The 27480-nt window shown below is 40.0% G+C and overlaps 1 protein-coding gene across 1 annotated transcript in view; it reads left to right on the top strand.

Annotated features, from left to right (window-relative positions):
- Nucleotides 1-2875: 2875 nt before the first annotated feature.
- The window catches only part of ITGAV (integrin subunit alpha V), a 50328-nt gene continuing 25723 nt past the window's right edge, over nucleotides 2876-27480 (top strand). Inside the window, exons 1-11 of the mRNA XM_065637542.1 lie at nucleotides 2876-3095; nucleotides 7658-7785; nucleotides 20258-20349; nucleotides 20834-20948; nucleotides 22243-22304; nucleotides 23920-23965; nucleotides 25384-25509; nucleotides 26191-26235; nucleotides 26425-26468; nucleotides 26556-26612; nucleotides 27087-27139. Of these exons, the coding sequence (XP_065493614.1) occupies nucleotides 2941-3095; nucleotides 7658-7785; nucleotides 20258-20349; nucleotides 20834-20948; nucleotides 22243-22304; nucleotides 23920-23965; nucleotides 25384-25509; nucleotides 26191-26235; nucleotides 26425-26468; nucleotides 26556-26612; nucleotides 27087-27139 (923 nt within the window). The 5' untranslated portion in view covers nucleotides 2876-2940. The remainder of the gene's footprint in view (nucleotides 3096-7657; nucleotides 7786-20257; nucleotides 20350-20833; nucleotides 20949-22242; nucleotides 22305-23919; nucleotides 23966-25383; nucleotides 25510-26190; nucleotides 26236-26424; nucleotides 26469-26555; nucleotides 26613-27086; nucleotides 27140-27480) is intronic.

Raw genomic sequence — 27480 nt, 5'->3', positions numbered from 1 at the left:
AAACAAATCCTCTTTCTCCCTAAACTACTGCCTTCCTGATCAAAAGGCACAGAAACCACTATTTTATTTTATTGCCCTGTTTGCTAGAATTTGAGTACCTACTACCCCATCTGCAGTTTTGCTTTGATCAGGTCTGTAGTCCAACAGCTGTGAGGGAGTAGTCAGTAAATAACAATAAATGTTAATCTTATTGATGACTTTTTGTTGTCGTTCTGGGTTTTTTGACCTATGAAGACACAGCAAAGCTAGGAAAACTAGCAACAAATATCAAGTCTCTCTGATTAAGGATTAATTAAGGATTAAGGATTAGGAACTCTCTGATTCTTGATAGAATGAGAATTTTTGAGTTGACTTCCTTGGGGAATTATTATCATCACTTGGTAGCAAGAACAAGTGACTGGAACACAGGACGACTCGGTTCTTCTTTCTGGCTCTGCCATGGGTTTAGGTGAACAAACCGCTCATCTGTGTGCTGCTGGTTGTCAAGCTGGAATAGTGCACACGGGGAATTGTGAGAATGAATAAATGGAATTGTTTGGGGGGTTCTTCCTTTGTAGACCCCAGGATGTCTGGAAAACCTACATTTAAAATATTTTTTAAAAGCGTAAGTATGTACATGAATAATACGTATTATTCACTGCTTACAGTGGAGCACCAGCGCCACAGAGTTGTGCAAGAATCAAGGTGACGCCTGTATTTCTAGGTGGGAGGAGGAAAGAGTTCAGACCTGTCGCATTTTTAAATGGAAAACTCTTAACTCAAAACCCCTTTTCAATGAAAACAATTTATTGTGAAATCCTCTCACACTGTCTATCCTTGCTTGCTTTTTCCCCTTGTATTGGTGTACAATATTGCTTACGTATTTTACATCCAGCTTTTAAAAGGTTGCTATTAGCTTCTTTCTGCTACTCTATTGTTTTCGAGTTTTTTTGTTTCAAGACTACTTCATTTATCTTACATGTTAATATAAATCCTAACTGTATTTAAAACAACTTTCTCTATTCATTTAGTGAGAAATTGAAATGATCACCCAATATCAGTGTTCAGTCCTTCACTTTGGGATCCTTTATACATTACACATTTCTTGTAAGCCTAAATTCCATGGTATCAGTAAACGTAAGCTGATTGGACATTACAAAAAAAAAAAAAACAGTGACTGTAAATTTGCACTGGAAAACAGGAAACTGATACTAATTCTGAGATATGATTCATTAGTTGGCAATGAAGAAAGCTTTTTTTTTTTTTTGAAAGGTCCTTGGGTTCTTCGAAGAATAATTCATTAAAAGGAAAAGAAGACAATGTTAAATGAACCTGGGTCAAAGTTTTACTATACTAATTTGTCTACATTGAATTAAGTCAATTACATCAAAACTTTCGGAATGCCAAATGATTATGAAATCATGTCTTGTTCAGTAGGTTAATTGGCAGTTCTTTTGCAAACACAATGCTGCTGTCTTGAGTAAGTTGCCTACCAGTATTCCTGATTATTTTTACTTATTTTCTGCCATGATGATGATTGCTTTCTATTGGAAACATTCTCAGTAACTGGCTTCCAATTTTGCTTGCTCTGCATTTTTTTAGCTCTACCTGATGCACCTGAGCGTGCAAAAGTTCACTTACAGCAGATTTAACAGATTTCTCTTGTAGACTGTAAGTCCAGAAATTCAGCAGTGTTCCCACACCCAGTTCAAAAGTTTAGGGGGAGTTATACCAGCATTTTAGAAAGACACTCCAACTGATGTAATTTCTACTCTTTAATTAAACAAGCCATGCCTTAACAATACCTCCAAGGTAGGACTTTTCAACCTCGTTACAGCTACTCTTGTACTAGAATTCTTCACTTATGTCCCTCAGTAAATACATATGGAATATTTTTAACTTGTCTTCAGGGTATGAAACATCATTTTATGTTCCTTTTACTTTTTATCATGCTCACATGAGAAAGCAGAGCTGAAAGTTTAGACTTTTGGCAGCAATGGTGTGAAACTGATTATGCAGTAACAGTATTGGGTTTTATGAATTCATATTCTGAATTAATATTAATTAATTCCACTTTTGGTGTTCCAGCATGTTTTCTCTTTTTTCTTGAAACACTGCTCTGCTAAGCAGATGCTGAACTCCGCTGTAGGCTGCGAGGGATTTGGTAACAGCCTAGAGCTGCCTGAGCTCCCCCGATGACAGTACTGAAATCTTGGTAGCGACAGCTGATCCAAGGGCCAGAAGCTGTGCCTGAAGAGGCTCAAGCTGGACACTGCACACCTCTGCCCCAGATGCGGTGGTAATTTTAAATTACACCATTTAATATCCTATTTGTTTGACACTCGTCGTTTTCCTCCACGGGTGGGCCCATGCTGGCACCTACTTCACTCTTTGCTTGTGTTAACAGCTTTCCTGCAACAGATTGTCTCCAAGACTTCAGAAGAAAGGCTTTACAGAGCAAAGTCTTATCAAGAAAGACTTTATGAAAAGGATGCGCCCCCCTCTTTTTTTTTTTTTTTGGTGCTTCTCAATAGCACTTGACCTCTTCGAGCCTTCGGGTCCAGCAGTAACCAGCTTTTACGGCTCGGCTGCCTACCCCAAAAGGCGCTCACGGGGCAAGCGCTTTCCGCGCAGCTGCACTGCCCCGCTCCAGCCGGCCCGCAGCGGGGAGCGCCTCTGGCAGCCGTGGGCCGGGCCGGGCCCTCCGCCGCGGCGGAAGGGAGGGGCGGGCGGGAGCGGCGCGGCTGCCCGGGCCGGTGCGGAGCAGGGCCCGCCTCCGGCACCACATGATGCCGCATCTCCTTCCTGCCGCCCCTGTCCCGAGGAGAAAAGGGAACTGGGCTCAGGGCGGGAGGAAGTGATTTCGCTCCCCGCCCCGCCGCGGGAAACGTGCGGCCCCTCCGCCCCCTTCCCGCCGCCGCGGGGCCGGGCGCCTCCGCGGGCAGAGCTGCGGGTCGGGCCATGGCGCGGCTGTGGCTGCTGCTGCCGCTGCTGGGCGGCGCGCTGGCCCCGGGCAGCGCCTTCAACCTGGACGTGGAGCGCCCGGCCGTCTACTCGGGCCCCGAGGGCAGCTACTTCGGCTTCGCCGTGGACTTCTTCGCTCCCGACCCATCCTCGTAAGTGCCCCGTCCCGGGCGGCCGGCGCCTGCCGGGGCTGCCGCTGCCCGGGGCGGGGGGGCCCGTCCTGGCGGCCCCGCGCTGCGCTCCACTCGTGGCGCGGTGCTGGCGGGGCCGCGGTCGAGTCCGGCGTTGTCCCGGCGAGGTGCGAGAGCCCGGCCAGCCCGGAGAGGACGAGGATGAGGAGGGCGATGCCGGGGCCGGGAGGAGCCCCTGGTGTCAGCAGCCGAGCTGCTGCCCCTCGTTCCCTGTGCGAGCCGGGGGGAGAGCTGGCGGCAGGGCGGCTCGCAGGAGAGACTATTGGTCGGGGGGCGCTTGCTCAGGCCCGGGTGCGGGGATGGGGAGCGCCGGGCTGGAGCCGAGCGGGGCCGCGGTGCCCGGCCCGCAGCACGGGCGGGTCTCCGGGCGGTACGGAAGGGACTGAGCCGCGCCGGGAGCACGGGCTCGGCCGCATCTCCTCACCCCTCTGGGATGGCTTTGGCTGCTGATGCTCGTGCGGTCGGTCTGCTCTCTAACACAACCTTGGATTTTCTGAATAGCCTTATCAGTCTGCAGTTTGTGCAAATAATGGTGGCAATAAATGCAGTGTAGAAAGCTGAAGGTATGGTATTTTGCTTCGTTACGTTTTCCACCTGAGGCTTTGTCCCGTGAAATTTCAGGAGTTCTGCTGTTCCCTTTCCTGATGGCTCTGTGCAGAAGTGTTCCGAGTTGTGCTCGCTCTGTGCGGGTCACAAAGCTGCTGAGGAGTCCAGAAAAAAAAAAAGTTCCATGTAAATGCCCTCCACATGTGCTTCCTGAATACCTTCTTTCATGTTAAGCGAAAATTAGGCAATGAGCAGTAGCTGGTGTATTTCAGACTTCTGAATAGTCGTGTTGCTAGCTTCAAAGTCCTGGTCTTGCCATAATGAATTAGCCTGTCTTTCTCAAGCGTGGGCTACATTAAGATCCAGCTTTTGCCACTTTTTTCCTCTCTCATCTTATGAAAGGGCTGTAAAGCTGGTAAAGCTGCTGCCTTCCGTCACGCTGAGGGGATTTTTTTCTCTCTCTCAATCTCTAGCTCCTAAAACTTTATAAACAAATTTTGTAGCTATTGAGCAAGTCTTTTTGCAGCACATTAGCTAGCCTTGTTTGCATTTCTTTATTGCCTACAAATATTAGAAGTCATCCTGTCTTAACTTGCATGTGTTGCAACATCTTTCTGTGCTATCTTAATCCTATAAGTCTTAGTACTAAAAGAAAAAAGCTTCTATTTGTGTCCCTCCCTTTATTTTTAAGTCAGCATGTGTGGCTGCAGAGTTATCAGGAGACTGGTAAATGCATGTAGTAAACTTTCTTGCTTTTTGATAAGGGATTTTGTGACCCAGCTCTCACTGAAATCACTACTTGGAACCTTTCCATCATTTTTGTAATAACTATTGACCTGAAAGTGCATGGCCAGAAAATAAAAGACTATTGTCTTTTTTTTTTTTTTCCCCCCTTAAAAAACCCACAAAAAACAAACCAACAACAACAACCAAACTTAGAACACTGGTGGTTTTCAGGCGACATGGAAGATTCCATATTTTTAAAGACATTTTTTCAGTTTTAAGGTGTGCCTAGAAGTTAGTCTGTATCTGCTAAGCTAAACCCCACTACTGAGCTTTATCTTAAATTTAAGCTCATAATTGAAATGAAGCAAGTTATGCAACTTTTACATTTACAGAAATGGGCTCTAATGGTTTAAATTTTGAATTTATGCCTCGGGAGACTGATCTTTTGCTCCATGAAATAGCCAGAAATACTGGTATGCAGTGTTCTCCAGACACAGGCCCGTGTCTTCCCCATCATTGGGGAAGGAGCAACACACCCCCCTGCAGACTGGAATGCCTGCGGATTCCCTTGAGTTCTTGGAGGGGAAAGAAAGGTAAAATCACAGAATGTCCCAAGTTGGAAGGGACCCACAAGGATCATCAAGTCAGGTAGCGATGAACAGCGAGCTCAGCGATGTCTGCAGTTAAATGTTGGGTAGAAAACTGAGCGAACTGTTTTGCAGCATGATTAGCAAAAGGTGTTAAGTAAAATGAGTCTTGTTATGTGGTTTCTGTTGAGTGTCATGTGTGTCACTTGGTGCTTACACCTTTGTTGTCGCTTTGGTGAGTTTTTGTTTATCTCCTTAACATGAGTATGAGAGATTAAGTAAATTCACTGGAGCTAAAGCTATTTGGATTGACTAGCCTGACAACAAAGGAGTGTTATTAGTTCTGGAATGCTCAGGCTGCTGTTTCGTAGTCTATTTTGACCTGCTGGATACCAAAATAAGCCATATTTAGAAGTCCAGTGTGAAAGACCTATTCCAGGAGTCAGTGGTAGTGTTGTATTGTTCTGTAGTGCTTGACAGAGGGCTTAACTATAATACTAAGTGATTGAACATATAATAACTTTATAAAAAGGAAAAAGGTTTCTCCTACACGCTATGTCTTAAAAGAATGGCATTTGATAGTCTGGCTTTCCAGTGCACAAGCACATGGAAATACCAGTTTCTCTCTACTGGCCCATGGCAAAGCACTGGCAGGTGATGGCTGCTGCAAGGACAGCACCTGTGTGGGTGGAGCTGCTGAGGGTGTCAGTGCTCTCCCAGCCGTGTCCACAGCGCTGTGCTGGGGCAGGTGGTGGCATCACGCAGGAGACAGGCAGGATCAAAGCATGGCTGGCCTGTTCCCATGGGAAGAGCAGATTTCCTGCTGTTCCCCCTTGCCCAAAGTATGCAGACTAGAGACCTCTTTGGTTTTAGGTAATTCGTTGTATTATTATAAGACCCATGACAAAAACCTGCTCTGTGGTGACAAAAATGCCTTTTTCTTCCTCTTTTTTTTTTTTTTTTCCCCCCCTCTCTCTTTGGGAAAAGAGGTGACTAAACCTTTGTGGAGTCCCACAATGATGCCTTTATTGGTAATCTTGTTAATAAACTTCATCACAAAGATTATCTTGAGAAAGATTTAAAATATATTATTAGAATGATTTATTTTTTAAAAACATTTAATTTGGGGGGCTTCTCAAGAAGCTAGTCATACAAGTGTAAAGTGGGAGGCAAGCTACCACTTGTTTAATAGATTGTAATTATAATAATTGTGTTTCCTTACTTAGCATTATGAGGCTTACTTTTAAGCATTTCTGTTATGCCCAGAGAGAATATTTTAAGTTGATTAAAACATTTCAAATTCTTGCTCTTGGAATCTAGAGAGTCTATGAGTGGCAACTAAGGGTAATAAATGGACTGCCAGTTAGCCTAGATTTTCTATCGTGGTCCTCATCAGGAAGTTTTTAAGGTTCTGTAAATTCAAACAAGTTGAAAACTGGTAGCCTGTACTGGTCTTTGTATGCCTTGAGCTTTGAGCTGCTATGTGTTTACACCTGGTATTTATATGTGAAGAAGTACAAAGTTAGCTTTGTACAGAAGTGAAGTCTGGAAGGTGACTGTGAAGAGCAGAACAAGTTAGATAAGTCTGGATCTGCCTACTTGTGGACATTCTCTCCAACCAGTCTTGCAGCTTGTTCAGCTAACGCAATTTCAAACCTAAATAACCATAATGCCTGATAGAGGATGGTGAGACTTGCTCTTGCAAGCTATATTCTCTCTTAAACAGTCTACATGGAAACAACAGAGCAGATTCTGATGAAAAGAAGCATTTAGTTTTATGTCTTTTGTACGTCTTTGTCTAGATTTCAAATTGACTTCCTCAGGAAAGTGCTGATGAGTCAAGTGTGTCTCAGAGGTGCTGGAATAATTAGAAGATGTTAATAACCTTGTTGGCAGATGCTAAGAACCTTGCCTGGTCCGGTGCTTTATTCGGTCTGTTTCTTTCTTTGCAACTGCTGAATTTTACCACCTGCACAGGCATAATCTTGTAGCAACTCCTGCTCAGAGTGCACTTTACATGTACATATAAGCAGAGATTTATGAAAGTACAACAGATCTTAATAAGAAAGTTATTACAGTGTAATGAATATCACTGAGGATTCATTAATGTACAAACCTGTGGTTGACGGTCACTTGGGTACTTGGCGATTATTTTTAAAAGAGCGTTTGCTAATGCTAGGCTGACTCACCACTTAGTACCTTCTGAGCTCAGAAGCACTACTGTTTTGTTTAGATATTGTTTCCATTTTTGTCTGGTTTCCTTGAATTACCCTCATGTACAAAATTAACCAGAAATTATGCCAGCTGATGACTTGCTTAAATTACAGAAGTACGTGATTTCCTGTTCCACTGCATACATACATATTTTTGAAAGGAGAAAAAAAATATAAAAGGTGTTTATGTCCTTTTAAACATAATTTTAAGTAGGACAGCATAATTTTCTCTTCTTTTTGGTAAATGTCTTTTTTTTCTTTTTATACTTTCAGAAAAGAAGAACCCAAGACCTAAAACGTAATATTAATTTCTCTGAAACTCTGTGTAGTTCTAGTCACATTTAGATTTGAATGGGCAAGGGCTTTGCTTTAACTCTTTAGATGTCATAAAGTAACAACATCTGTGCCTTAAGTTTTGAAACTTTTGTTTTATTTCTTCTTTTTACTGCAGGATATCTCTTCTAGTGGGAGCTCCAAAAGCCAACACCACCCAGCACAACATCGTAGAAGGAGGCCAGGTGCTCAAATGTAACTGGAATTCCAACAGAAATTGCCAGCCGATCATATTTGACCCCACAGGTACCATGTAGTTCTCTGTGAGGGGAGGTGGGGTGTCTCTGCTCTGATCCTGATGTGAGGGCGCAGAAAGATTGAGATTCACATGAGGGTTTCTGACCGTCATTGTGAGGGCAGCCACTTCTGGATGGGCAACTACTCAAGGCTTGTGGGTGTGGCTTTTGGGTTTTTGATTTTCTTTTTTTTTTTTTTTAAATCTCCTCTCTTTGAGAATTCTGTTGTCCTTGGTATGTGCTGGAAGCCTGAGTGAGCACACATTCTCCTTCTTCTGTTTTAACCTATTTATATTTTTCCTCTGTACTTTCCAGCAATCCTAAAACATTTAGCAACCTAATTCCCAATAAGCATAGGCTTATTGCCTATTAAAACATGGCATGTGAGGAGTGATACTTTTTAACATCAGCAAAGGTGTAGTGTATGCAGTAATATTCAAAAGTTCAATATGAAACTGAGTGTAATATCTTCAAACTGAGGGGAAAAAACCCCTTTTTTTCTTTTCAGACATAGCTTCACAGTATTTGTGACATTTGTGATACCCTTTTCCCCAGAAAATAAGAACTACCCAAAAATAAGCCCTAGCATGATTTTTGAGGATGCTCGAAATATAAGCCCTACTCCAAAAAGAAGTTACAGTTCATAAAAAAGTCTATTTGAATAGTGTCCAGGCAGCTGTACATGTAAAAATGTAACATTAATTGGCAATAGAATGCAGCAGGGCAGATAGACCCTTCACCAAGAGAAGCAGACACCCCCAAAAGAATCGCGCTCAACAGACATCACGAGACCCAAAGCGATAAGGGTTGGCGAGTGCTGGACTCTCACAGAGACTGGGCAGTCCTGCTGGTGTTGTGATATGTGGAAAAAGGAAATAGAGTCACAAGAAATTCACAATGGAATTCAGGCTTTGGAGAGTTATGATGATGTTCCAGAGTGTGATGACATGACCATATTTGAATAAATGTTAATTTTTTTCTTCAAGAATAAATGTAGATTGTTGTTCATGGAAAAATAAGACATCCCCTGAAAATAAGCCCTAATGCATCTTTTGGAGCAAAAATTAATATAAGACCCTGTCTTATTTTTGGGGAAGCACGGTAGCAGCACTCTAGGTGCCTGAGGTCAGAGGCATTACTTGCCCATTTCTGAAGTATGCTAAAGCTGAGCAGTAGCAGCACTGACATTAAACATTTCTCTCCCTCTTCATGCTCTGGTGCTCAGAGTGATTTGCACAGGCTGTGGCACGTCATGTGAGAACACACTGCGTGTGCTTTTCTGCTTCAGCCGTTCGGTGCTGAATCCTCTTTTCCACAGCATGTTTCAGGCCAGTGGAAAGACCTTTCTGTGTCATGGGAGTGGATTAGCAAGACCCATATGGTAGGGCGGAGGAAGCACCTGTGCTTTTAAGGTCCAGTTGGTGAGAATTCGTTCTTGCCTCTGCTGGTATTTTGACTTGGCAGTGTAAAGGCAATTAGGTTTTTGCAGCCTTTGTAAATCGTGTGCGATACATCAGAGAAGCTCTTCTTCCAGTTCCATTGTCAAGGTATACCACAAAATGTTGTTGGTATTCAGACTGCTGAAATCCCTGTATATTTTTCTGAAAACTATTTTGTTAACCATTCTCTTGCAAAAAAAAAAAAAAAAGTAGTATGTAATGGTACACACAAAACCCAAGTCATTATCAGTCTTCTTCACTCTCCAGGTGCTTTCCTGCCAGATTGCAGCTTACTAAAGATCTTAAGTAAAGCGTGACATTTTTTCTGCAAAAGTTGTTTTTAAATTTTTTTTTTTTCCTTTGGGCTTATCGCTTACTACGAATACAAATGTGGGGTTTGTTCGTTTGTTTTAAAGAAAGAATCTAGATATCCCTAATTAACAATCACCCCTAATGTAACAGCCAAAACCTTCTGGTAGGTAAAGATGAGCCACTTGGGTAGGTTCTAGATGCACCTTCCAATGGGAATTGCGGGGCATTTATCTTTTTATACTGTGAACATCTGCAATAGGCTTTTCCATGTGCTAGGCAGAGTAAATAGATACAGAGGCCACGCTGCTTTGCTCTCTGTCTGTGCGTAAGGTATATGCTACTGGGCAAACAAACAGTGTTTTGCTTATAATTTGCCTTTAAGTAATGGGCATGTTAATTGCTTGAAATTTAACAGTAAAAATAGCAGGTTATAATTGCTTAAGAAGGATTTCTTTTGGGCATATTTTAACTCATTCCAGCTTTGTGGCAATGAATTGGGAAATAATGCATTTGTCAATTATTCTCTGAGTGAAAAGGGGCATTGTATTTCAGCATAATAAAATAATAAATGCACTGAGAGAAAATAAAACGTCGTCTTCTTTGTGCATAATACAATGGTTGATTCCCTACATTACGATGACAGTGTCTTACTGCCAGCACAGTGTAAAGCTGCAGTCCTGCCAGCCTCTGCCTCCTAAGGTGGCAGGTTTAGGGCAGACCCATGATTCACTGTGCGGGAAATAGGAAGCAGAAGATTTGGCCACTGATTTGTGGTGCTGACGTGAAGGTCTTTCTTGTAGATGGCTTTACACAACCTCTGCAAGAGGTTCATCCAACAGTATTTCAACATTTTTAACTCCAGAGCTATTGTTTAGCCGTGAAATACAAGTGAAAACTCTCCTCCCTCCAAGATTATTATTTAGCTGTTTTGTTAATGGAAAAAGCGGCACAGGTTCTGCATAATTAGTTAGATGAGTTTCTTTGGAGTTCTTTTCTACTTATGCACAGCTAGTGAGAAACCTGACCTGTGAAAATAACGTAAACATTTGTAGTTGTGGCTTTTCCCTGTTTCCTTGTTGATGCCAAACTCCATGTGTGGAGTTGCAAAATGATAGTTACTAGAAGGCATGTCCCAGTTCCTCCTCCTGCTTCCCTGTGCCAAATAGCAAAGATCCTGGACCAGGCCAAGCCGCTGCGTCTTGCTCACAGCATCTGTGAATGTAGCAGGGGAATGGAAGAAAGAGCAAGTCTTTTTCTGACCGTGTGAGGTTGTGTTTGTCTGCTCATCATGTGGTTGTATCGCAAATAAAAATGAGTAGGGTTTTAGAGAGCTCCACCAGGCAAGGTTTTTTTTTCCTCTCTCTATTATTATTATGTTTTCTTATTAAATGTTCCTTGTTTTTAGTTAAGCTTTCCTCCAGTTCTATGTGTCCTTTTCCCCACCTGTACAAAGGCCGCACTGATGGCACGGAATTGAGTTTTATTTTCTAATGCTTGCTTTTGGCTTAAATATCGTGTTGCCACAGAAGTGTGGTCATTGACACGAGACAAATGCAACAGCTGTTGTGTAGCCCAGGGGAGAAGGTCCTAGCTGCTTTATGTCCATCTTTAGAGGAGAAGTTGTTCAAGCCCTTACCTTATACCAGCATTGCTTGTTACTTATATTTACCCTCACCCCAGTGACTCTGGAGGAAAGCGATAAGTCATTAAGCTGATGGTTCCTGGTAGCACCAAATTTACTGCTTTGTTTCTTCCTTCCTGTGCATGACAACTCAGTTCTTGCAGGAGGAGCCCAGTCATGGAGCCTGCATAGCTCTCATGCTGAAAATACGTATATTTCCCTCCCTTTCACACCCTCCCCACCAGCCTGTAACATTAAAAAAATCCCTCATTAAAACATGTATTACAATTTTTAAACTGCTGACCAGAACAAAAAAAAAAAAAAATCACTGTTCCTACACAGCGTATTTTCTTGTTTACAACAGCAATATACTTGTGAAGGGGAATGGGGGGTCTCCCAGCACAATGGTTACACTCACGTAAAAATACACTAGAGAATATTCTGTATATATATGTGTGTGTGTTTCTGTGCATATTATACTGATTGATTTTGATGTTCTGGTATACATAGTGGCTTTGGAAGGCGAAATGTTTATATCGCACATTAACACTTCCCAAATGTAAAGATGCTTCGCTGTGGGGCTGCTGAGCATTTTAGCACTGACATCAGTTGGCTTTGATTTAACATAGTTATGACTCTGTGAAAATTGCATAACAAACATGTGTAGTGATAGAAAATGCCCTCAAATTCAGGGGTGCATATAGCTGTGCTGCATGTGCTTGTGTGTGCATGGCCAGAAAGTACTCTTTTTTTTTTTTTTTTTTTTTTTTTTTTAAAAGGCTTTCAAGTATCGTTAGGCATGCATTTCAGGCTGGTTTTTGCTGTTAGAAGCACATAAAAGTTAAAAAGGAACCAACCACCAGAGTGAGTTTCCTGACGTACTTTTGCTGATCCTGTTGCAAAACTGAAATATGAAGCAGTGCTTGTATCTGTTACTTTAACAGGTTATCCTGCAAATCTAAATAGAAATAGGTCTGATTAAAAAGTGCTGTGTAAGTACTGAACTTTTTTTTTGCCTTATTCCTATTTACCTTGTTAATTCAGTAGCTAAATGTGCTGCTGTCACAATACTAAAGTTTCTGGTATTTGTGTTCTTCTGTATCTTGACAACTTACTACAACTGCCACAGCATTACTACAATTTCAGTTTGGGTTTTTTAAAATGTAAAATACTTGGGATTTTCTTCTCTCTGTCTCCGTTAACTTTCAGAATGTGTAGGAGGCTGTGTTTTTTTCAGGGCAAGCACCAGATGAAAGTTTACATTCTCAAGATAGCATATTCTTCAGAATTGTTTTAAGCGTAAGCATTATCGGTAAATCATTTCCTTTGCAAGGTGTTTTACGTTTCACATTAAAATTACCAAAAACTACAAGTAATAGGTCATGGTGGGTAAATATTTGTCTTCATTCTTAACTCCTCTTTACACCACATAATTTTGTGACAAAAAATTTAGTTTATTTTTTGTTTTAATCCACAGCAATAGAGGAAGATTCTGAATCCTCTAAAAAAGAAAGAATCTAGGAAAGTAAATGGTGGAAAAACTGCTCCTACAGCTTGCCGAGCCCTAGTACTGTTCTTTCTACAAGACTGGAGAGGTGGCTCCTCTCTTAAAGCTTAACGGTGTCTAGTGAGCACTTGGCTTTATCTGGCAGCTGCTTAGCAGCTTTTTCCAGGGAAAACATATTTCTTGTGGGTAAACTGTAAAAGGAATGCACTTAATATAGCAGTCCGTTTTCTGTTTCGGATCAGTTTTGAGCCAGAGGTCCAAACCCATTTGTTTTAAAGACACATCTATTCTCCCTCCCCTTCCACAAGCCCTCACGTACTGTCACAGCAAAGCTTGAACAGTTGGTACCAAGTATTACTGAAAGGATTTCCATAATCCTGCTCAGGGTAAATATTCTTGAAAAGTTAAAGATTTTTCTGTGAGTCTCATTTATTTTGTGTAGCTGTCCATTTTTTTGTGTATAAAATTAAACATGTTTTTTCTGTGCAAGAGGAAGATCAAAAGCTCATTGAGCCAGATAACAAAACTAGTGAGCAGAGGGGTGGTCAAATGGGCTTTTTAGGAAAATCAACAAGTCATCTTTATGTTTTGATGTGTTTTATGGTTTGGCATACATGGAATAGCACGATAAATACACTTAGCTAATTGTCTGATATCTAGATAAATACCTCTATTACTCAGCCATGGAATTTTAGAGAGCAGGATCATGGAATTTTCATTCTGACAAACAAAAAATTCTTCAGAGACCCATGTAACCAGTTGGAGTTAATCAGACTGTACACATGTTGGCAATATGTAGCAAATTAATGTAAACCAAATGAGTTTCCTATGTGCTTATTTCCCAAAAGGAAACAATCTTCATAATTATTTGTATTATTTTACTTTTCATCTTTGGAGTCCTAGCTCTTCATCAGTCAAGAATAGTGGGAAGTGGGCTGGTGGAAATAGCATTTCTTCATGCTCCCATGGCTCTTCATAAAAATTTAACGAAATGGGTTTGTGATTATAGAGTTTCTCTTACAAAAACCTGCCAGTTTTTTAATGAAAACTTCCATCGAGAAATGTACCTGCTCCCGTACAGGATGCTTGAAGCACAACTCGATATCAGCACCAAAAAGTGCAGTACTGAGAATCTAGAATAATCTGATGAAATGCAGACAGCTCTACAAACTGTTACAAAGGAAAATATGCTCATAAACCAACTTTGAACTTCTATGCTAATGAATTGCAGATTTCTCAAGCACATTTCATTTTTAGCACAGAAAGATCTGCTTGCTCAGACAATGGGTTGTTTTGCTCTTCTGAGACACGTAGCGTAACAGCTCGACGCGCTGCTCAATTGTCATTCTCTCTCTTGGTGAAAGCTTTCCCGACTGCTTTTCTTCTCTATATCAGATCTGGAAATTTAGGATTGAGGAAACTTACAGAAAGTGTTGAATACTAAAAACTAAGAGCATCTCAAATGTCCTGTGTGTTTATTGCTTTGGAAAAAGAATTAAGTGTAGCCTCTGGCTGCATAAAGTTTTATCACTGGCAGTTGTACTCTCCCTCTTCTTGCCCCCACCTGTGTGCTTTGACACACTAGAGTCATTTTAGAGAAATGGTTTGTTCTTAAATATTGTTGGATTAAATTATTTTAAGACTAGTTGTTTTGATCTGTGCTAAAAGAGGAGAAAGAAGCTTTTGAACAGGAAAATACTTATAAAACCTCTCCTGATTCCTCCCTATGTTTCTTTTTTTGTGTGTTGTGGTGTTTTTTGGTTTTTTTTATTTTTTTTCCACTCTATCCCCAAGTGGGTGATTCTAGACAATAGGAGTCTTTGTTTGGAAGCCTAAACCACCAGTTTGGCATGGCTTTATCTATCTGTGACCTATTTAGTTTGAAGTGAATATTTTAGCTGCCTCTTGCAGCTTTGCGCTGTAGCGTTGCACAGTGCAAGATGTGCTGGTGGTGGGAAGTTGTGACTGGAGAGGGTGTCATGAGCTTATATTTGCCTTTGGGAGATTTTGATCATATATGCAGACAAGTCAGTTGTTCATCACTCATCTTTTCCACTTACAGAAGAACGAGGTGGATAAGGAAATGTGGGATAGGACAGTGTTTTGTGAAAATAGCATGCTTTAATGAAGTACTGTTTTATTTTTAGCTGATTGTTTTATTGGTATTAGGGTGCAAGCTGTATGGGGATTTCAATGTCAAAGGCTATTGATTTAGTCAACAGCAAAGCAATAAATCTTGTGAAGACCATTCATTCGTTTGTGGTAAAGTGCATTGATTTTTATCTCACGAAATCTAGCATTACCTCAGTCCCATTGAAGTTTGGTTGTTATCCTTATCGCGTGTGCTGGTATGACTGAAGTCTGCGTTGGGCTCTGGGTGCTGCTCTGAATGCAAAAGAGGGAGGCAAATGAATAAAACCTCCTCCGCGTGTTGTTGTAGCTGACAGTGGAAAAATGCTCATGCCTTTGTGATTAGGTAGACTCCTGCATGAATACTGTTGGCTCTGCATGTGTGTAGCTGGATCTCAACTGTATGACTAGTTGGAAAAAAATAAAATGTCTTACTCAAATTAAGTAAAGGAAAAAAGATGCTTTTGTTCCAGCACACTCCCCCCAGGGAATGAAGGAGGGTTCTTACCTCAGGAGAGGGAAGGGGAGTAGTGGGAAGTTCTGTGTAACAACACCGAGGCTAAACCAAGGTTGCTAAAGCATCAGCTGCCGCACCGAGTGGGGAGTTTCAAGTAGAGATAAGCTTGTGCCTGCTCTTGCCCCGTTAACAAAGGTCGAAGTCACTGAGATTTTGGATGGAAGATAGCCAGCTTTATACCACCCCATGTTCTCATGTTATGAAAACACAGCTTTTGTATATTTTATAAGTTTGTTTTTCTTTTGGCTGGCAGCATAAAGTTTGCCTTTCCCTAGAAGGGGCAATGTCGTTTACTTTGGATTGGCATCATTACAAAGAGGTTTATTTTAACGGAAATTCCGTGAATTGGGTCACTATTTAAATTTTACAGCTTCTGAAGTATTTGCAGTATGACACTGAACCAGGCTTCATCAGGTCACTGCCTCTTGACTCATGATTATCTCAGTGCAGTCTGGCACTCAGAGCAGGGGCAGATGTTTTAGTTCCAATTTCTCATTACCATGCGAACAGGCTACAAGTTACAACTCCATCCACTTACTCAGCTGCAATCATTTTGTAGTAACACTGCTGTTCCTGTAACTGATAACATTTGCGTTGGAAAAAGAAGGTGCCAACTATCCAAAGCTGATAGCCAAAAGAAATTCATCACTGAAAGAACTTTTGATCTTTTCATTATTATTTGGAAGATGGTTCAGACTGTTGTGGGTTTTTTCCCCCTTTTCTGCAATTTCTACTCAGCATCACTCCATGTCAGTTTCCATTTATAAATTTAAATCCTTTGTAGCGCAGTAAAGTGACTATGTTCCACTGGTCCGGCAGCAACAACACACCTATGTAATGGATTTTTAGAACGACTCTCCTGCCTTGACAACCCCATCACCCCACCCGGGAAGTACTTTGTGAGACAAAGCACCGTTGACTTGGCCTGTCAGCCCTTTTCCCTCGTGAGAATTATGTAAAATCATCATGAGATGTCTGCTAAAATGAGAAGGAACAAAGGAAAAATCTGCGGCATAAGTTGCCTTTACAGATACAAAATAATGCCCTATGGTCAAATGACATCCTGAAATTAACGACCCATCAAGTAGAAGTCCTTGTAGCGGCTGCATTTTAGCCTGACAAATAGCATTGTGTAAAAACTCTGGATGTTTTCTTGAATAAATCTGGTCACAACGTAGTTTGTATTGCATAGATATATTTGTTCGAATGCCTGTTTAAAATGTACATCATTGGTTTAAAAACACTCCTAAGGTATTCTCGAGACACTGTGAATTGAAAATGATCTAGCAATACAAGAAAAACAGCAGTGGCTATAAGAAGTGTTATAGCACTAGGGCTCACTGAATTACATCAAAGTGTTGGTCTGAATTTATAAAACCCAGTATGTTTAAATCCTGCCTGTATTACAGTTTGCTTCATTTAGTGTAGGTACTGTTTTTAAAAGGGTATAGGGGAAGTGGGGGAAGGCACCTTTTTTTTGTGTGTGGTGTGTTTTTTAAGTTTAATTTTTATAAGTGCCACTGGGAAGTTATAACATGATAAAATAATCATAAAATCATGGTCTTTATACTAAAAACCAGGAACGCTGAAGTCAGTCCTGTATCTTTCTGTAACAAATCTACTTCACAGTGCAGCTAAAACACCTTACTTAACTCTGATTTGCTTCAGTGAGGGCTCACGTTTAAGTGTTCTTTATGTTTGTTTTCCACAGTCAGGAACAGAAACACAGATGGTTTCTCACTTAAACAAGGGGATTTTTGAGGACATGGTGTTTTCCAGATTTCCTCATAAAATTGGTTTCTCTTCTGGACCTGAGGGAAAGGCTCATAATCTGTTAACACAGTGTTTTCCTGGGGAGAATTTTGAATAGGGATGGTAAATAAGGGTTAGTTCTTTAATAGAGAGTTGAAATCAGATTTGACTTGTGTTTAATGTTTGCAGGTTTTTATTTGAAAAGTCCATGTTTCCAATGTATGTACTTTCTACTTGATCTGAACATCACCCTCCCCTCCCCAAGATCCCCCCTTAGTTTTAGAGAACCTAATGAAGCTTTGCGTACAGGATAAACTCAATGTAAGGCATCTTAGCCTCGTAGCAGATGTTGTTTTATGTTATGTGCATCTGCACTAACATTAGGCAATTTGGCTAACTAAGATGTTGGTAAAGTATTTTTGCGATAGTGTATTACAAATAAATAAAATTTATTTAGCCAAATTGCCTAATGGAGCATATTTTACTATGCGGTGGGAGATTTTTTTGTGTATAAGAATTCCTAACTTGTTATTTAGACCTTCAGAAATTACGATGCTGGCTTCTGAAGTCATGACATTTGGAACAGAATCAAACTGGGGTGGTGTTCATTTGCTTTCTGAGTTGGAGATTTTGGGGTTTTTTATATGCCAGCTTCAGACTATATCTCAAAGCCTAGATGTTTACCAATTAAAATAAAATTGAAGAGATGCTTCCAATATTATCCTCAATTTAAAGCTGAATTGGGGCTTCTTTCAGTACTGTAGAAAAAAATAACTTTGTTCCCTGAAGACTGAGGAAGAGAGAAGGTTTTGTAGCTGCTCTCCTGCGCGTTGATTCTTCCTTGGGTGGGGGCCCGGGGCAAAGGCTCAGAGGGCTCTTTTGGCAGGATGTGCTGGTGAAACTGCTGGTTCCCCTCCTCTCCAGTGCAATCAACATAGGCTGTGGGTAGATGGCACCGGTAACCAGTAAGCTGGTGCCTTTTTTTTTTTCCCTCAAAAAAATTTTTTTAATGTTGTCTCAGGTGATGCCTTCAGCTGAAACTTGAAGGAACTGATTTCCTCACCATCTGTGATAAAATCAGATTGCTGATAATGCCAAACGGCTGTTTACCTGATGTTGCAACCAGACCATTCCTTGTACTTGTTGCCTATTGTTTTAAACTGAATTGGGAAGTTTACATCCTGGATATCTTTATAGTACCTAGCACAACAGGATTCTGCTTTACACTATAAAACTGCTACACTAACCTTTTGTATTAGTTGTAGATGTATAGCATTGTATAAGTATCCAGCAGTGGAGAAAGGTGTAAAGTGCCATGCTGTAACTATTCCCAACTTTAAATTGTTTAAACTTTGTTTGGCAAGTAAAGCTGAGAGATTTCTTTGTATTCAAGAGCAGCTGGACAAATAGAGGGTAGAAGCCAAATCTGTCTTTCTAGGCTATGTAACCTTGGGTGTGGTTAGAAGCAGAATAAACCAATTTTAAGTTCCAGATGCTGCCAAAAAGGATATAGTTCCCAGCCATATGTTCATGTCTTCTCCCCAGCAGGTTGGCACTGCTTCCCCTGCAGTCAGCTGGGTTGGTCCCTGATCCCATTGAGTATTTTTTTTTTTTTTTTCAGTAGGGTTCATTCTTAGGTGGTTCTTGTGACTATGTGACCAAAAGGCAGTAGCGCCAAGACAGGGGCTGGCAGCAGAACATATGGACAGGAGCATATGGGAGTTGCTACCCCTTTTGGTGGCAGCCTCATCTGAAACTATCCCAGTCGGTGTCCTTTGAGCAAAAAGAAGATGATAAACCAGGGATTTTGGAAGTGTGCTCAAGACAGTTCCCTATTTGGAAAACATCTTGATCTGGTTTTGGTTTTCTGTACTATGAGGAGGTGACACAGGTTTCCAAACTATGTTTCTGTCTGTGCAAGGGTAACAGTATAAATGTTCAAGTGTACATAAACCTATGCAGATGTGCTAATCATCAGGCCCTCCATGTCTTTAGCACCTGTTCAATAAGAAAGTGGAGGAGGGGGTGACAGAAGGAAGTGGGTTTTTTTTAATTATCTTTCATGAAATTGGGAAAACCACAGTAGTTCTCTGTGATGCTATGCACTTGGCATTGATTTCTACAGAGTTTTAACCTAAGGTCCAGATACTTGCTTGTTTTGGTTGACTGCAGATTAGAATCACTTTTGTTGTCCTTTTCATGGGATTTTTCTAGTGGAAGTAACACAGTCTCTCAGACAAAACATTCTTTATGAGGTGTAAGACCTGCAAGGAAGTTTCAATTCAAGTGATCACAGGTCTCTGATTCATAGTGGGGCTGGGTTTGGGGATTCCTCCTGCAGTCTGTGGAAGTGATGTGTGGCTGCTGACCTCACTGCCCAGTAAACCAGCGATTTAGGTGACTTTTTAAAAATATATGTTTTCGGGAGTGCTACATCCATTTTCAGATTAGGCTGCCAGAGTTTCCATTGTTGTTCCAATGCAAGTACATAAGAAACATTACGTGATGTAAAGACTTTTAACATTCACACTTGCACAAGTACCACTCATTAAGTTGCTTTTACCGGCATTCATCACTGAACAGTCAACATACAGACACCAGCGCAAATTATCCATTATTTAACTTCCTTTTCTGTATGGAAAACTCTCTGACATTTTCATTGTTGAATACCCTTTCACTTTACTTGTAGCTTTAAGCGTGCTAGTTGCCGTGCTCTGGACACCTCTGTGGCATTCAGAATAGAGATGTTAACACTTGGGAGAACAGTGGAAGGATTTCTGTCCCGATTCCAGCCAAAGGCAAAACTTGCACAATTTAATCAGGGCAATATTTTTCCTAGAAGCATTAGGCCTAACTTGGCTTTGGCACTGATTCTTGAGCAGTGCTGTAATCTGACATGAAAGGCAAATATCTCAAGTATGAGGTATTTACTGGGGGGGCTGTCAAAGACACTATAAACTTGGCACTCTTACAAGAAATCAGGATTGTACAAATGCTTCATATGTAAGAAGGCTGGCCCTAGATGTATAAGTGAATAATAATAATAAATCCTTTTTAAAGTGTATTTCCATGAAAGGGTGATATCTTCCAGTGGTACTGTTTTCTGCTTTTCTCTGTATGCATTCAAACCAATGACTTTTTTTATTGTTGTTTTTACTGTAGAGTTTCCTGTGAAATTATGCTGCTTTTTCATTTTTTTTTTAGGCAACAGAGATTTTGCTCCTGATGATCCACTGGAATTTAAGTCTCATCAGTGGTTTGGAGCCTCTGTGAGATCCAAAAACGATAAAATTCTGGTAGGTTTTTTATGCCCTTGAAACGTCTCGGTACTGGGATACTGTAGTGGAAAAAATGTGAAAAGACCCAGATAACTCAGAATTTAAACCAAGTCCCACTAATCAGTATGGCTTGTCTCTTTCAGAATTTATTGGCTAGCCTTTTTCAACTCTTTATAAACAAAGGTTGTAGCTTTTTTGTCTGATCTTGATAAAGTAGTAGAATTATTTTTTCTGAAGTTAGAATGTATTATAAATTCTTGATGAACTCTTTTACAGCTGTTGCTTTAAGAAATTATTATTTCTAAAATACCTGCTATGAATAGGCTATTTCTGAAAATACAAACTTGTGATACTTCTGCCCCAGCACTGATAATATAAATCTTCTCTAGTAACACACGGTACATCTGCCAAAACTATTTTTTGGTTAGTGTTCTGTAGAAAATGGGAATTCCAGCATTTTGGCGAGGAGTTTGCCTTCTCACTGCCCTGTTTTCTCCCTCAGGCCTGTGCCCCGCTGTACCACTGGAGGACTGAAACCAAACAAGAGCGAGAGCCCGTGGGAACTTGTTACCTGCTGGCTGGATCCAAATCTGTGGAATACGCGCCCTGCAGGTCCAGTAAGTGTAGCGCCCTTTGTTGCTTTTCTGTTGGGAGTTTCTCTTGTGTTATACCTTGTGTACATTTGAAGCAGAATGTCTTACAGGTATTGCCCCCCTCCATGTATAATCTCATAGCAATTTAAAAAAAAAAAGCCTAAGCTAGATCCAGACATCTGAATTCTTCTCCAGTTGATGCTGAGTGCACAGACCTTGCTTTCTCTGCCGTAGGCCAGAGGGAAACCTGAGATCCAAGTGCCATTGGAACTGAGGACTTTGGTTTTTGAATGGGTCACTTCTGTAGTAATTATTCCAGCAAAATTATGTATCAGGTGCTTTTTCAAGGACCAGATCTAGATTTTTCTTGAGCTTCCTTATTGTTATTCCAGTAACTTAAAGAGAAAGCTCACTTTAGAAGACAAAATTTTGCACAAGTAGTTTCTGATATTAATGTATGCATACATATGTAGTGATGCATTGTTTCAATTACATTCGTTGTTGAAAATGTTGAGTCTCATATTGCAAACACTTCATATCCATGTCATGTAGTTGAGTTGCTGGATTATTCAGATGCTTACAACCTTTTTTTAAATTACAGAAGTCTAAAAGTTGAATGTTCAAGCTAGGATTTTTTTTTTAATTGGCTGAAAATTATTAGTGAACAGCAGGAATGAAATCTAGTGTGGTCCAACATAAAAAGAAGTTAAATAGCATATATTAAAGTAATTCATGCTAGTTAAGCAGTCACACTCCACATAAGGGGGTCTCAACATTTCTACTCTGGAACTGTATAGTTGTAAGATTAACTCAGCCATAACAGTTCCTGCTGGGGTGAGTCTTAGTATGTAGAGGTATTTTCAGCCACGTATGGGGTTTTTCTTATTTGAAGCCAATACAGCTTATGGTTATGTACCTTTCAGATTTTTATTCCATACTAACAGAAAAACTTACTCCCTACTTTCCAGATACCTTATTTCCTGAGTAAAAATTGCAAATATCTTTCCCCAAAACTTTTGAAGATTAAATAGAAAGGCGTATGGAGTTGCTGTTTACTTTTATTATGTTAGGCTAGAACATGTGTTAATGTTATATGCATGTTAGGCCAGCCCTTAAGTTGTTACAGCATTTGGTTCTGAGTTGTTGATAAAGAGAAAATACTGCTTTAGGAGGAAAAAAAATTCCAAGGTTCAAGTTCAGGAGTGCAAGGTTACTTAGGCAGATGCATTGGAAAGCATCCACAGAATGATCTGATCTAGTACTACCGATAATATTTATTTTATTTTCCCCTCTCTTTTCTATCCATTCTTTTTTGTAGCCACTATCGATGCCGATGGACAGGGATTTTGTCAAGGTGGATTTAGTATTGACTTTACAAAGGTATGTGATTCTTTCTCAATTCCTACCGGTCAGCAGACGGTTCTAAGTTAACAACAGCCCTGGTACAGACCACATACAAGCACAGCTATTATGAAACTAAATGTAAACTACCATTCCTGGGGCAAAAAACTACAACCAAACACAGCCTTGTAAATAAACAAACATAACTTCAAACCACTCCGGTATCATAAACTCGTTTCTCCTACGTCTTCACAGCAGCACACTTTCATCTCTTGTAGGAACCGTGTCTTAAACAAATAATCCACTTTTCCAGCCTCATGCCATAAACCTCTGCTGCAGCTGGGCCTCAACTGAAATAAACTGTAGTAGTGAGGCTTTTTGAGAGACTTATTTTGAAGGGATTGGGCATAACTAGTGTTACTTCTTGAGGAAGAATAACTTGCTGCTAAAGGGAACTGGTAAAGAATGTTCCTATGTATTATGTTTTGTTTTTCCCATCAGCTAACAGAAGCAGACTTTTTTTTTAACCATCTGTCTTATGTTTCTTCTACTTTTAAGTTCTCCCTGCCTTTTATAGTTGTTTTATTTTGTTGTGGTTTTTTAAAAATTCACAATTACTTTTAAAATCCAAGCACAGTAAAACTGTGCACAAATCTAAGAACTACAGGTTTTTTTATATTGTACAGTTAAATTGTTTAGCATAGTCTGGACATGTTAAGACCACACAAGTCCTATTTGTGTTGTGGCAATTGTTTGGGTTCTTTACATTTTATGGTTGGGTCATACCGCCTCACTCTTTGCCTGAGGACAGTCTAGTTTTTCCTCCAGAGCAAACTTTGCAAAATGCAGTGTAGGGCTGTAAGTGTTTGATTTATTTTGCATGTACCCCTCAGGCTTGCTGTGCCAACTCTACCCCAGCTCAAACCAACCTTGGGTTCTAATCCAAAACCCCAGCTGAGGGCGCAAGCCTGGGTAAAAGATATCTTCAAATCTCTGACCTAGATTTTTCTGAGTGGTGAATATGGGAGTTTTTACGATTAAAACCACAATAAGTGGCTTAATTTTGCAGCAAAGCCCATGGCCCAGTTCAGTACTTACAGAGCAGATTCCCAGCACTGGGACAGCTAATGTGGTTAAAGTTTCATAAACTGGTTTGTGGATTGCAGTTGTACCAAGGAATATGGAGTGGGAGAATTACATCACAGCTTTTCTGAATTAAATTTTTCTAAAGATAAGTTACAGAAAGTGGCAGGGGCAGAAGATGAATCTAGTTTCGTGTACTGACCTAAAAACATGTTATGATTGCCTTGTAGCAGTTTTGAAAGTTTTCTCCTAATTATATTTCTGTTGTCTTACATTTATGTAGCTAGAAGGGTCTATTACAATAAAAGCAGAATTTTGCCAGGAATTTTAAATGGGTGAAATAGAGAAGCAAGTCACTGAAGGCATATTGTTTGTTATTTTAACATTTTACAAGGTGCATTTTTAATTAATCATTTCTTCAAAAATTAAAATGTATTTGGGCCAGCGAAGCTACAGCCACATACATACATGAGATTACTTCCCATAAACATAGGACATGTTCTCTTGTCTTTAGCTATGCTTAATGTGTGTGGTGGTGTTTTGGTTTTGTTTTTTTTTTTTCCTCTCCAAGGGAGACAGAGTGCTGCTTGGAGGACCTGGAAGTTTTTACTGGCAAGGTGAGATACATCATTTAAGTCAGAGAAGTTGACCTCTTTGATTTGTCTCTTTATCCTCTTAGTCATTTGTATCCACACTCCTCCAACCACTGTCGAAGTCTTTGTCAGTAAGAAAACTGACAGAAATAATTTTTCTTCATCCTTCAAAATATATCCTGAATATTTAGGGCAACTGCAGATTGAAGCTGAATTAATAATTGTATAGATGTGTCTTTTGTCTTTTAAATAACTCTATGATCATTTTAAAGGCATTTTCCCAGAAATGGGGAATTTGTTTCCACCAGCAGGATGTTTCCTTTATGATATTTTTCTTGTTGCTTCAAAATCTACATGTTTTGTGATTTGTGATACACATACGAAGCATGTATTTTCAATGGGAAATGCACCCTGCAAAGAGTACGATCTTTGTTTTCCTTTCATGGCAAAGATGTATTGCATTTGTTTATATTGATCTGTTCGTGCCATGGTGCATGTTTTACCGCAAATTGCACTGTTTACACTGAACAGTACCTATATATTTTGCTAATACGGGCTTCAGTCAGTATTTGGTTGCAGGATCATTCAGTATTTAGTTACAGCTCTCTGTTCAAAAGATGATGCATCTACAATCAAGATGTAGCTGCCAAACTCTGTTTATGACAGTCCTATGTTTTAAACTCTGAACAAAATGGAATGATGGAAATCAAACTGTGGATACAGTATAATATAATGTTTGTGAATTGATTTTATAGCTTTTTGGCAAAAGTGACAGCTCCTCTGCTGAAACAACTTTATTCTCTTTTGCTATGACCAAAAAAAAAAAAACCAAAAACCCAACTCTGAATGGAAGACAATTGTATACTTCTAAAAACTAGGTTTTTCACCCCCAATTTTTTATTCCACATTCTGGGATGCTAGAGGAGCAGTTTTGCCTATACTTCACACATGTATGAATATGTATGTGAAGTGCTCTTCTGAAAAAAAATTTTTAGTGATTCAAGATTTAATTGAAATGCCAGGAAAAGAATGTGATGATGTCACCACCTAGTGGCTGGTGACACGGGCACAGAGAACGCAGCCATATACTGTGCTCATGGTATAGAGACAAGGGATGGTGACTCAGTTCTGCAATACCATAAGCATGTGCTCACTCTGACCTAACTGAGCGGTCCTGTTTAAGTCCTGGCTTAGGTGTAGGAGTGGCTTCTATTGGCAGTGAGAACTCTGTGTGTTTTTGATTAACTGTGCATGAATCTTGCTGAAGTGGGATCCAAACTTTCACTTGCATCCTATCTAGTGCTGCTGTTGGCTATTTTCTGATTAATATTGTGGAACAGTTGTTGCTTTAGAAGAAGGCATTCTGTAAATGAGTCCCGTTGCTTACTGAATGAGTGCACGCACATTTTTCTGTGGTTTTAAGCTATTTTCTTTCTCTTTAGGCCAACTTATTTCTGATCGAGTGGCAGAGATTGTGGCTAAATATGACTCCAAAGTCTACAGCACAAAGTATGATGACCAGTTGGCAACCAGACCTGCCAGTGCTGCTTTTGATGACAGCTACTTGGGTGTGTAGTTTGAAAAGGAAGAAAACCTAGTTGTACTTGAAAAACTCCCTTGCGCTATTCACATTTAAGTCTAAATCACACAACTACTAATTCAACGTTTGTCAGGTACCTAGAGAACCACACACCTGAAAATGCAGTAATTTACATGTGACAGGAACTTAATTTTCTTGCCACAGGCTTGGTTCAAAAAGCACCTGATGACAAAATAAATGGAAATATTTCCATGGGAATGGCCAAGGTACAATTTTTACGTGATAATTTAGTCACATACCTGTTTGTTTTGTTTTTAGAAAAACAGATGTTTCTAAATAATCTACCAAAACAAAATAGAAATGTGAAAGAATAATATTTAGGAAGAAAACTAGTGAAGGAGTTCCTCAAAGGAGAGGGAAACCATCATTTCACTTCATATGTGTCTAACTGGCTTCAGAAAAAAGCAGGGATGGACCAGGACAATTCCCGGGATGATAACTTTAAAATTTTAATCTTCTGATCTCAAATTCATGGGTGCTGATGAATTGCAGTCTACTCATGTAGCTGTTCATAGGCTAAGCTACTTAGAGGTGATATTTATTTTAAGTGAAGCGAGAGGACTGTGCACAGAGACGTATGAAGAGTATAGAGAGAAGAAAGGTTTAATAAGGTTTTTCAAGGTATTTACTTATTTTGTCTATTAATCAGGTTATTCGGTGGCTGTTGGAGACTTCAATGGTGATGGCACAGAAGGTAAGACCCTTGCTTCAGTAAAAAAATCTTGTTAATATGCTGGATAACCCTTTCAAATAAATGGTATAAAACAAATGATACAGTGCATGGGAAAACGTATAAGCACTGGGAACTGGCTACTGTGTTCAAGCAACGTCATTGTGCTTTGGGACCTGAATGTTATCTGGGTGTCTTGCTTTTATATTTCAGACTTTGTATCAGGAGTCCCAAGGGCAGCTAGAACTCTGGGCATGGTAGGAAATTTGAAATATTAAACTTTACAATAAATAAAAAAGATTAATATTGTTGGTATGCTGTAATGTGTATTTCTTCATTTGCAGGTGTCTATTTACAATGGGAAAAACATGTCTTCCATGTACAACTTCACCGGGGAGCAGGTGTGTAGCTTTATTCAGTGCGGTGGGTGACCAGGAGGCTATTCCTATAGGAAGATGACACCTTGAGAGAGTATTTAGGGTACCAGAACATAGAAATTGTATGTGTTATTAGCTTATGTGCCGAAGAAAAAGTTTACTAAGTCTGTAGGAATCCTAAAAATATATGTTCTATGAGTTCCCATTTTGTAGTACTACTTAGAAAAATAATCTTATTTAAATGAAGAAAATGCTGCCTGTTTTGAGAATTGGGAAAGAGGACTAGGTCGTGAAAGGGGGAAGGGGGAAGGTAACTGCTCGGTTTACTTTCTAATGCAGTAAGGAAGAGAAAGGAAAATATAAGGAGAAAGGTGGCAAAAAAATCTTGTGGTATATATTATCATCTCCCTAACATCTTTTCTATACAGCTTTGTATAAACAACTTTGTGTGTCTATATCACTGCAACTCACAAGTTTGGTTTGAATTTTGTTTTCCAGATGGCTGCTTATTTTGGGTATTCGGTGGCTGCCACAGATATCAATGGGGACAAGTAAGTGCCCTCTTCTCCCCACTGCCACCTAACTTTTTTTCTGGATTTCTAAGAAAAAAAGAAGCTTTTATTAAAAAGTCTTTCCTACATTATAGATTTCTGTCTTTATTACTGGTTTAACATGTATCTGTGCAACACGCTTTCTTGCTGGCACTCAACATTTGTTTTAACAATTGTAGATTTGTTTTTGTATTTATTTACATAAATACATCTATGTGTTCACATGCTTTAAATGCATGAAATTCTGGTATATTTGTACGTACTTTGTCAATCAATATTTGCAATTTAAAGATGGGTAACTTTGATCTTAATATTGACTTCAGTGCTGAGTTAGTCCTGCT

This window comes from Caloenas nicobarica, chromosome 6 (assembly GCF_036013445.1).
Source record: "Caloenas nicobarica isolate bCalNic1 chromosome 6, bCalNic1.hap1, whole genome shotgun sequence".
NCBI lineage: Eukaryota > Metazoa > Chordata > Aves > Columbiformes > Columbidae > Caloenas > Caloenas nicobarica.
The sequence above is the reverse complement of the archived record's forward strand: the minus strand, read 5'-3'. Positions and strand labels throughout refer to the sequence as shown.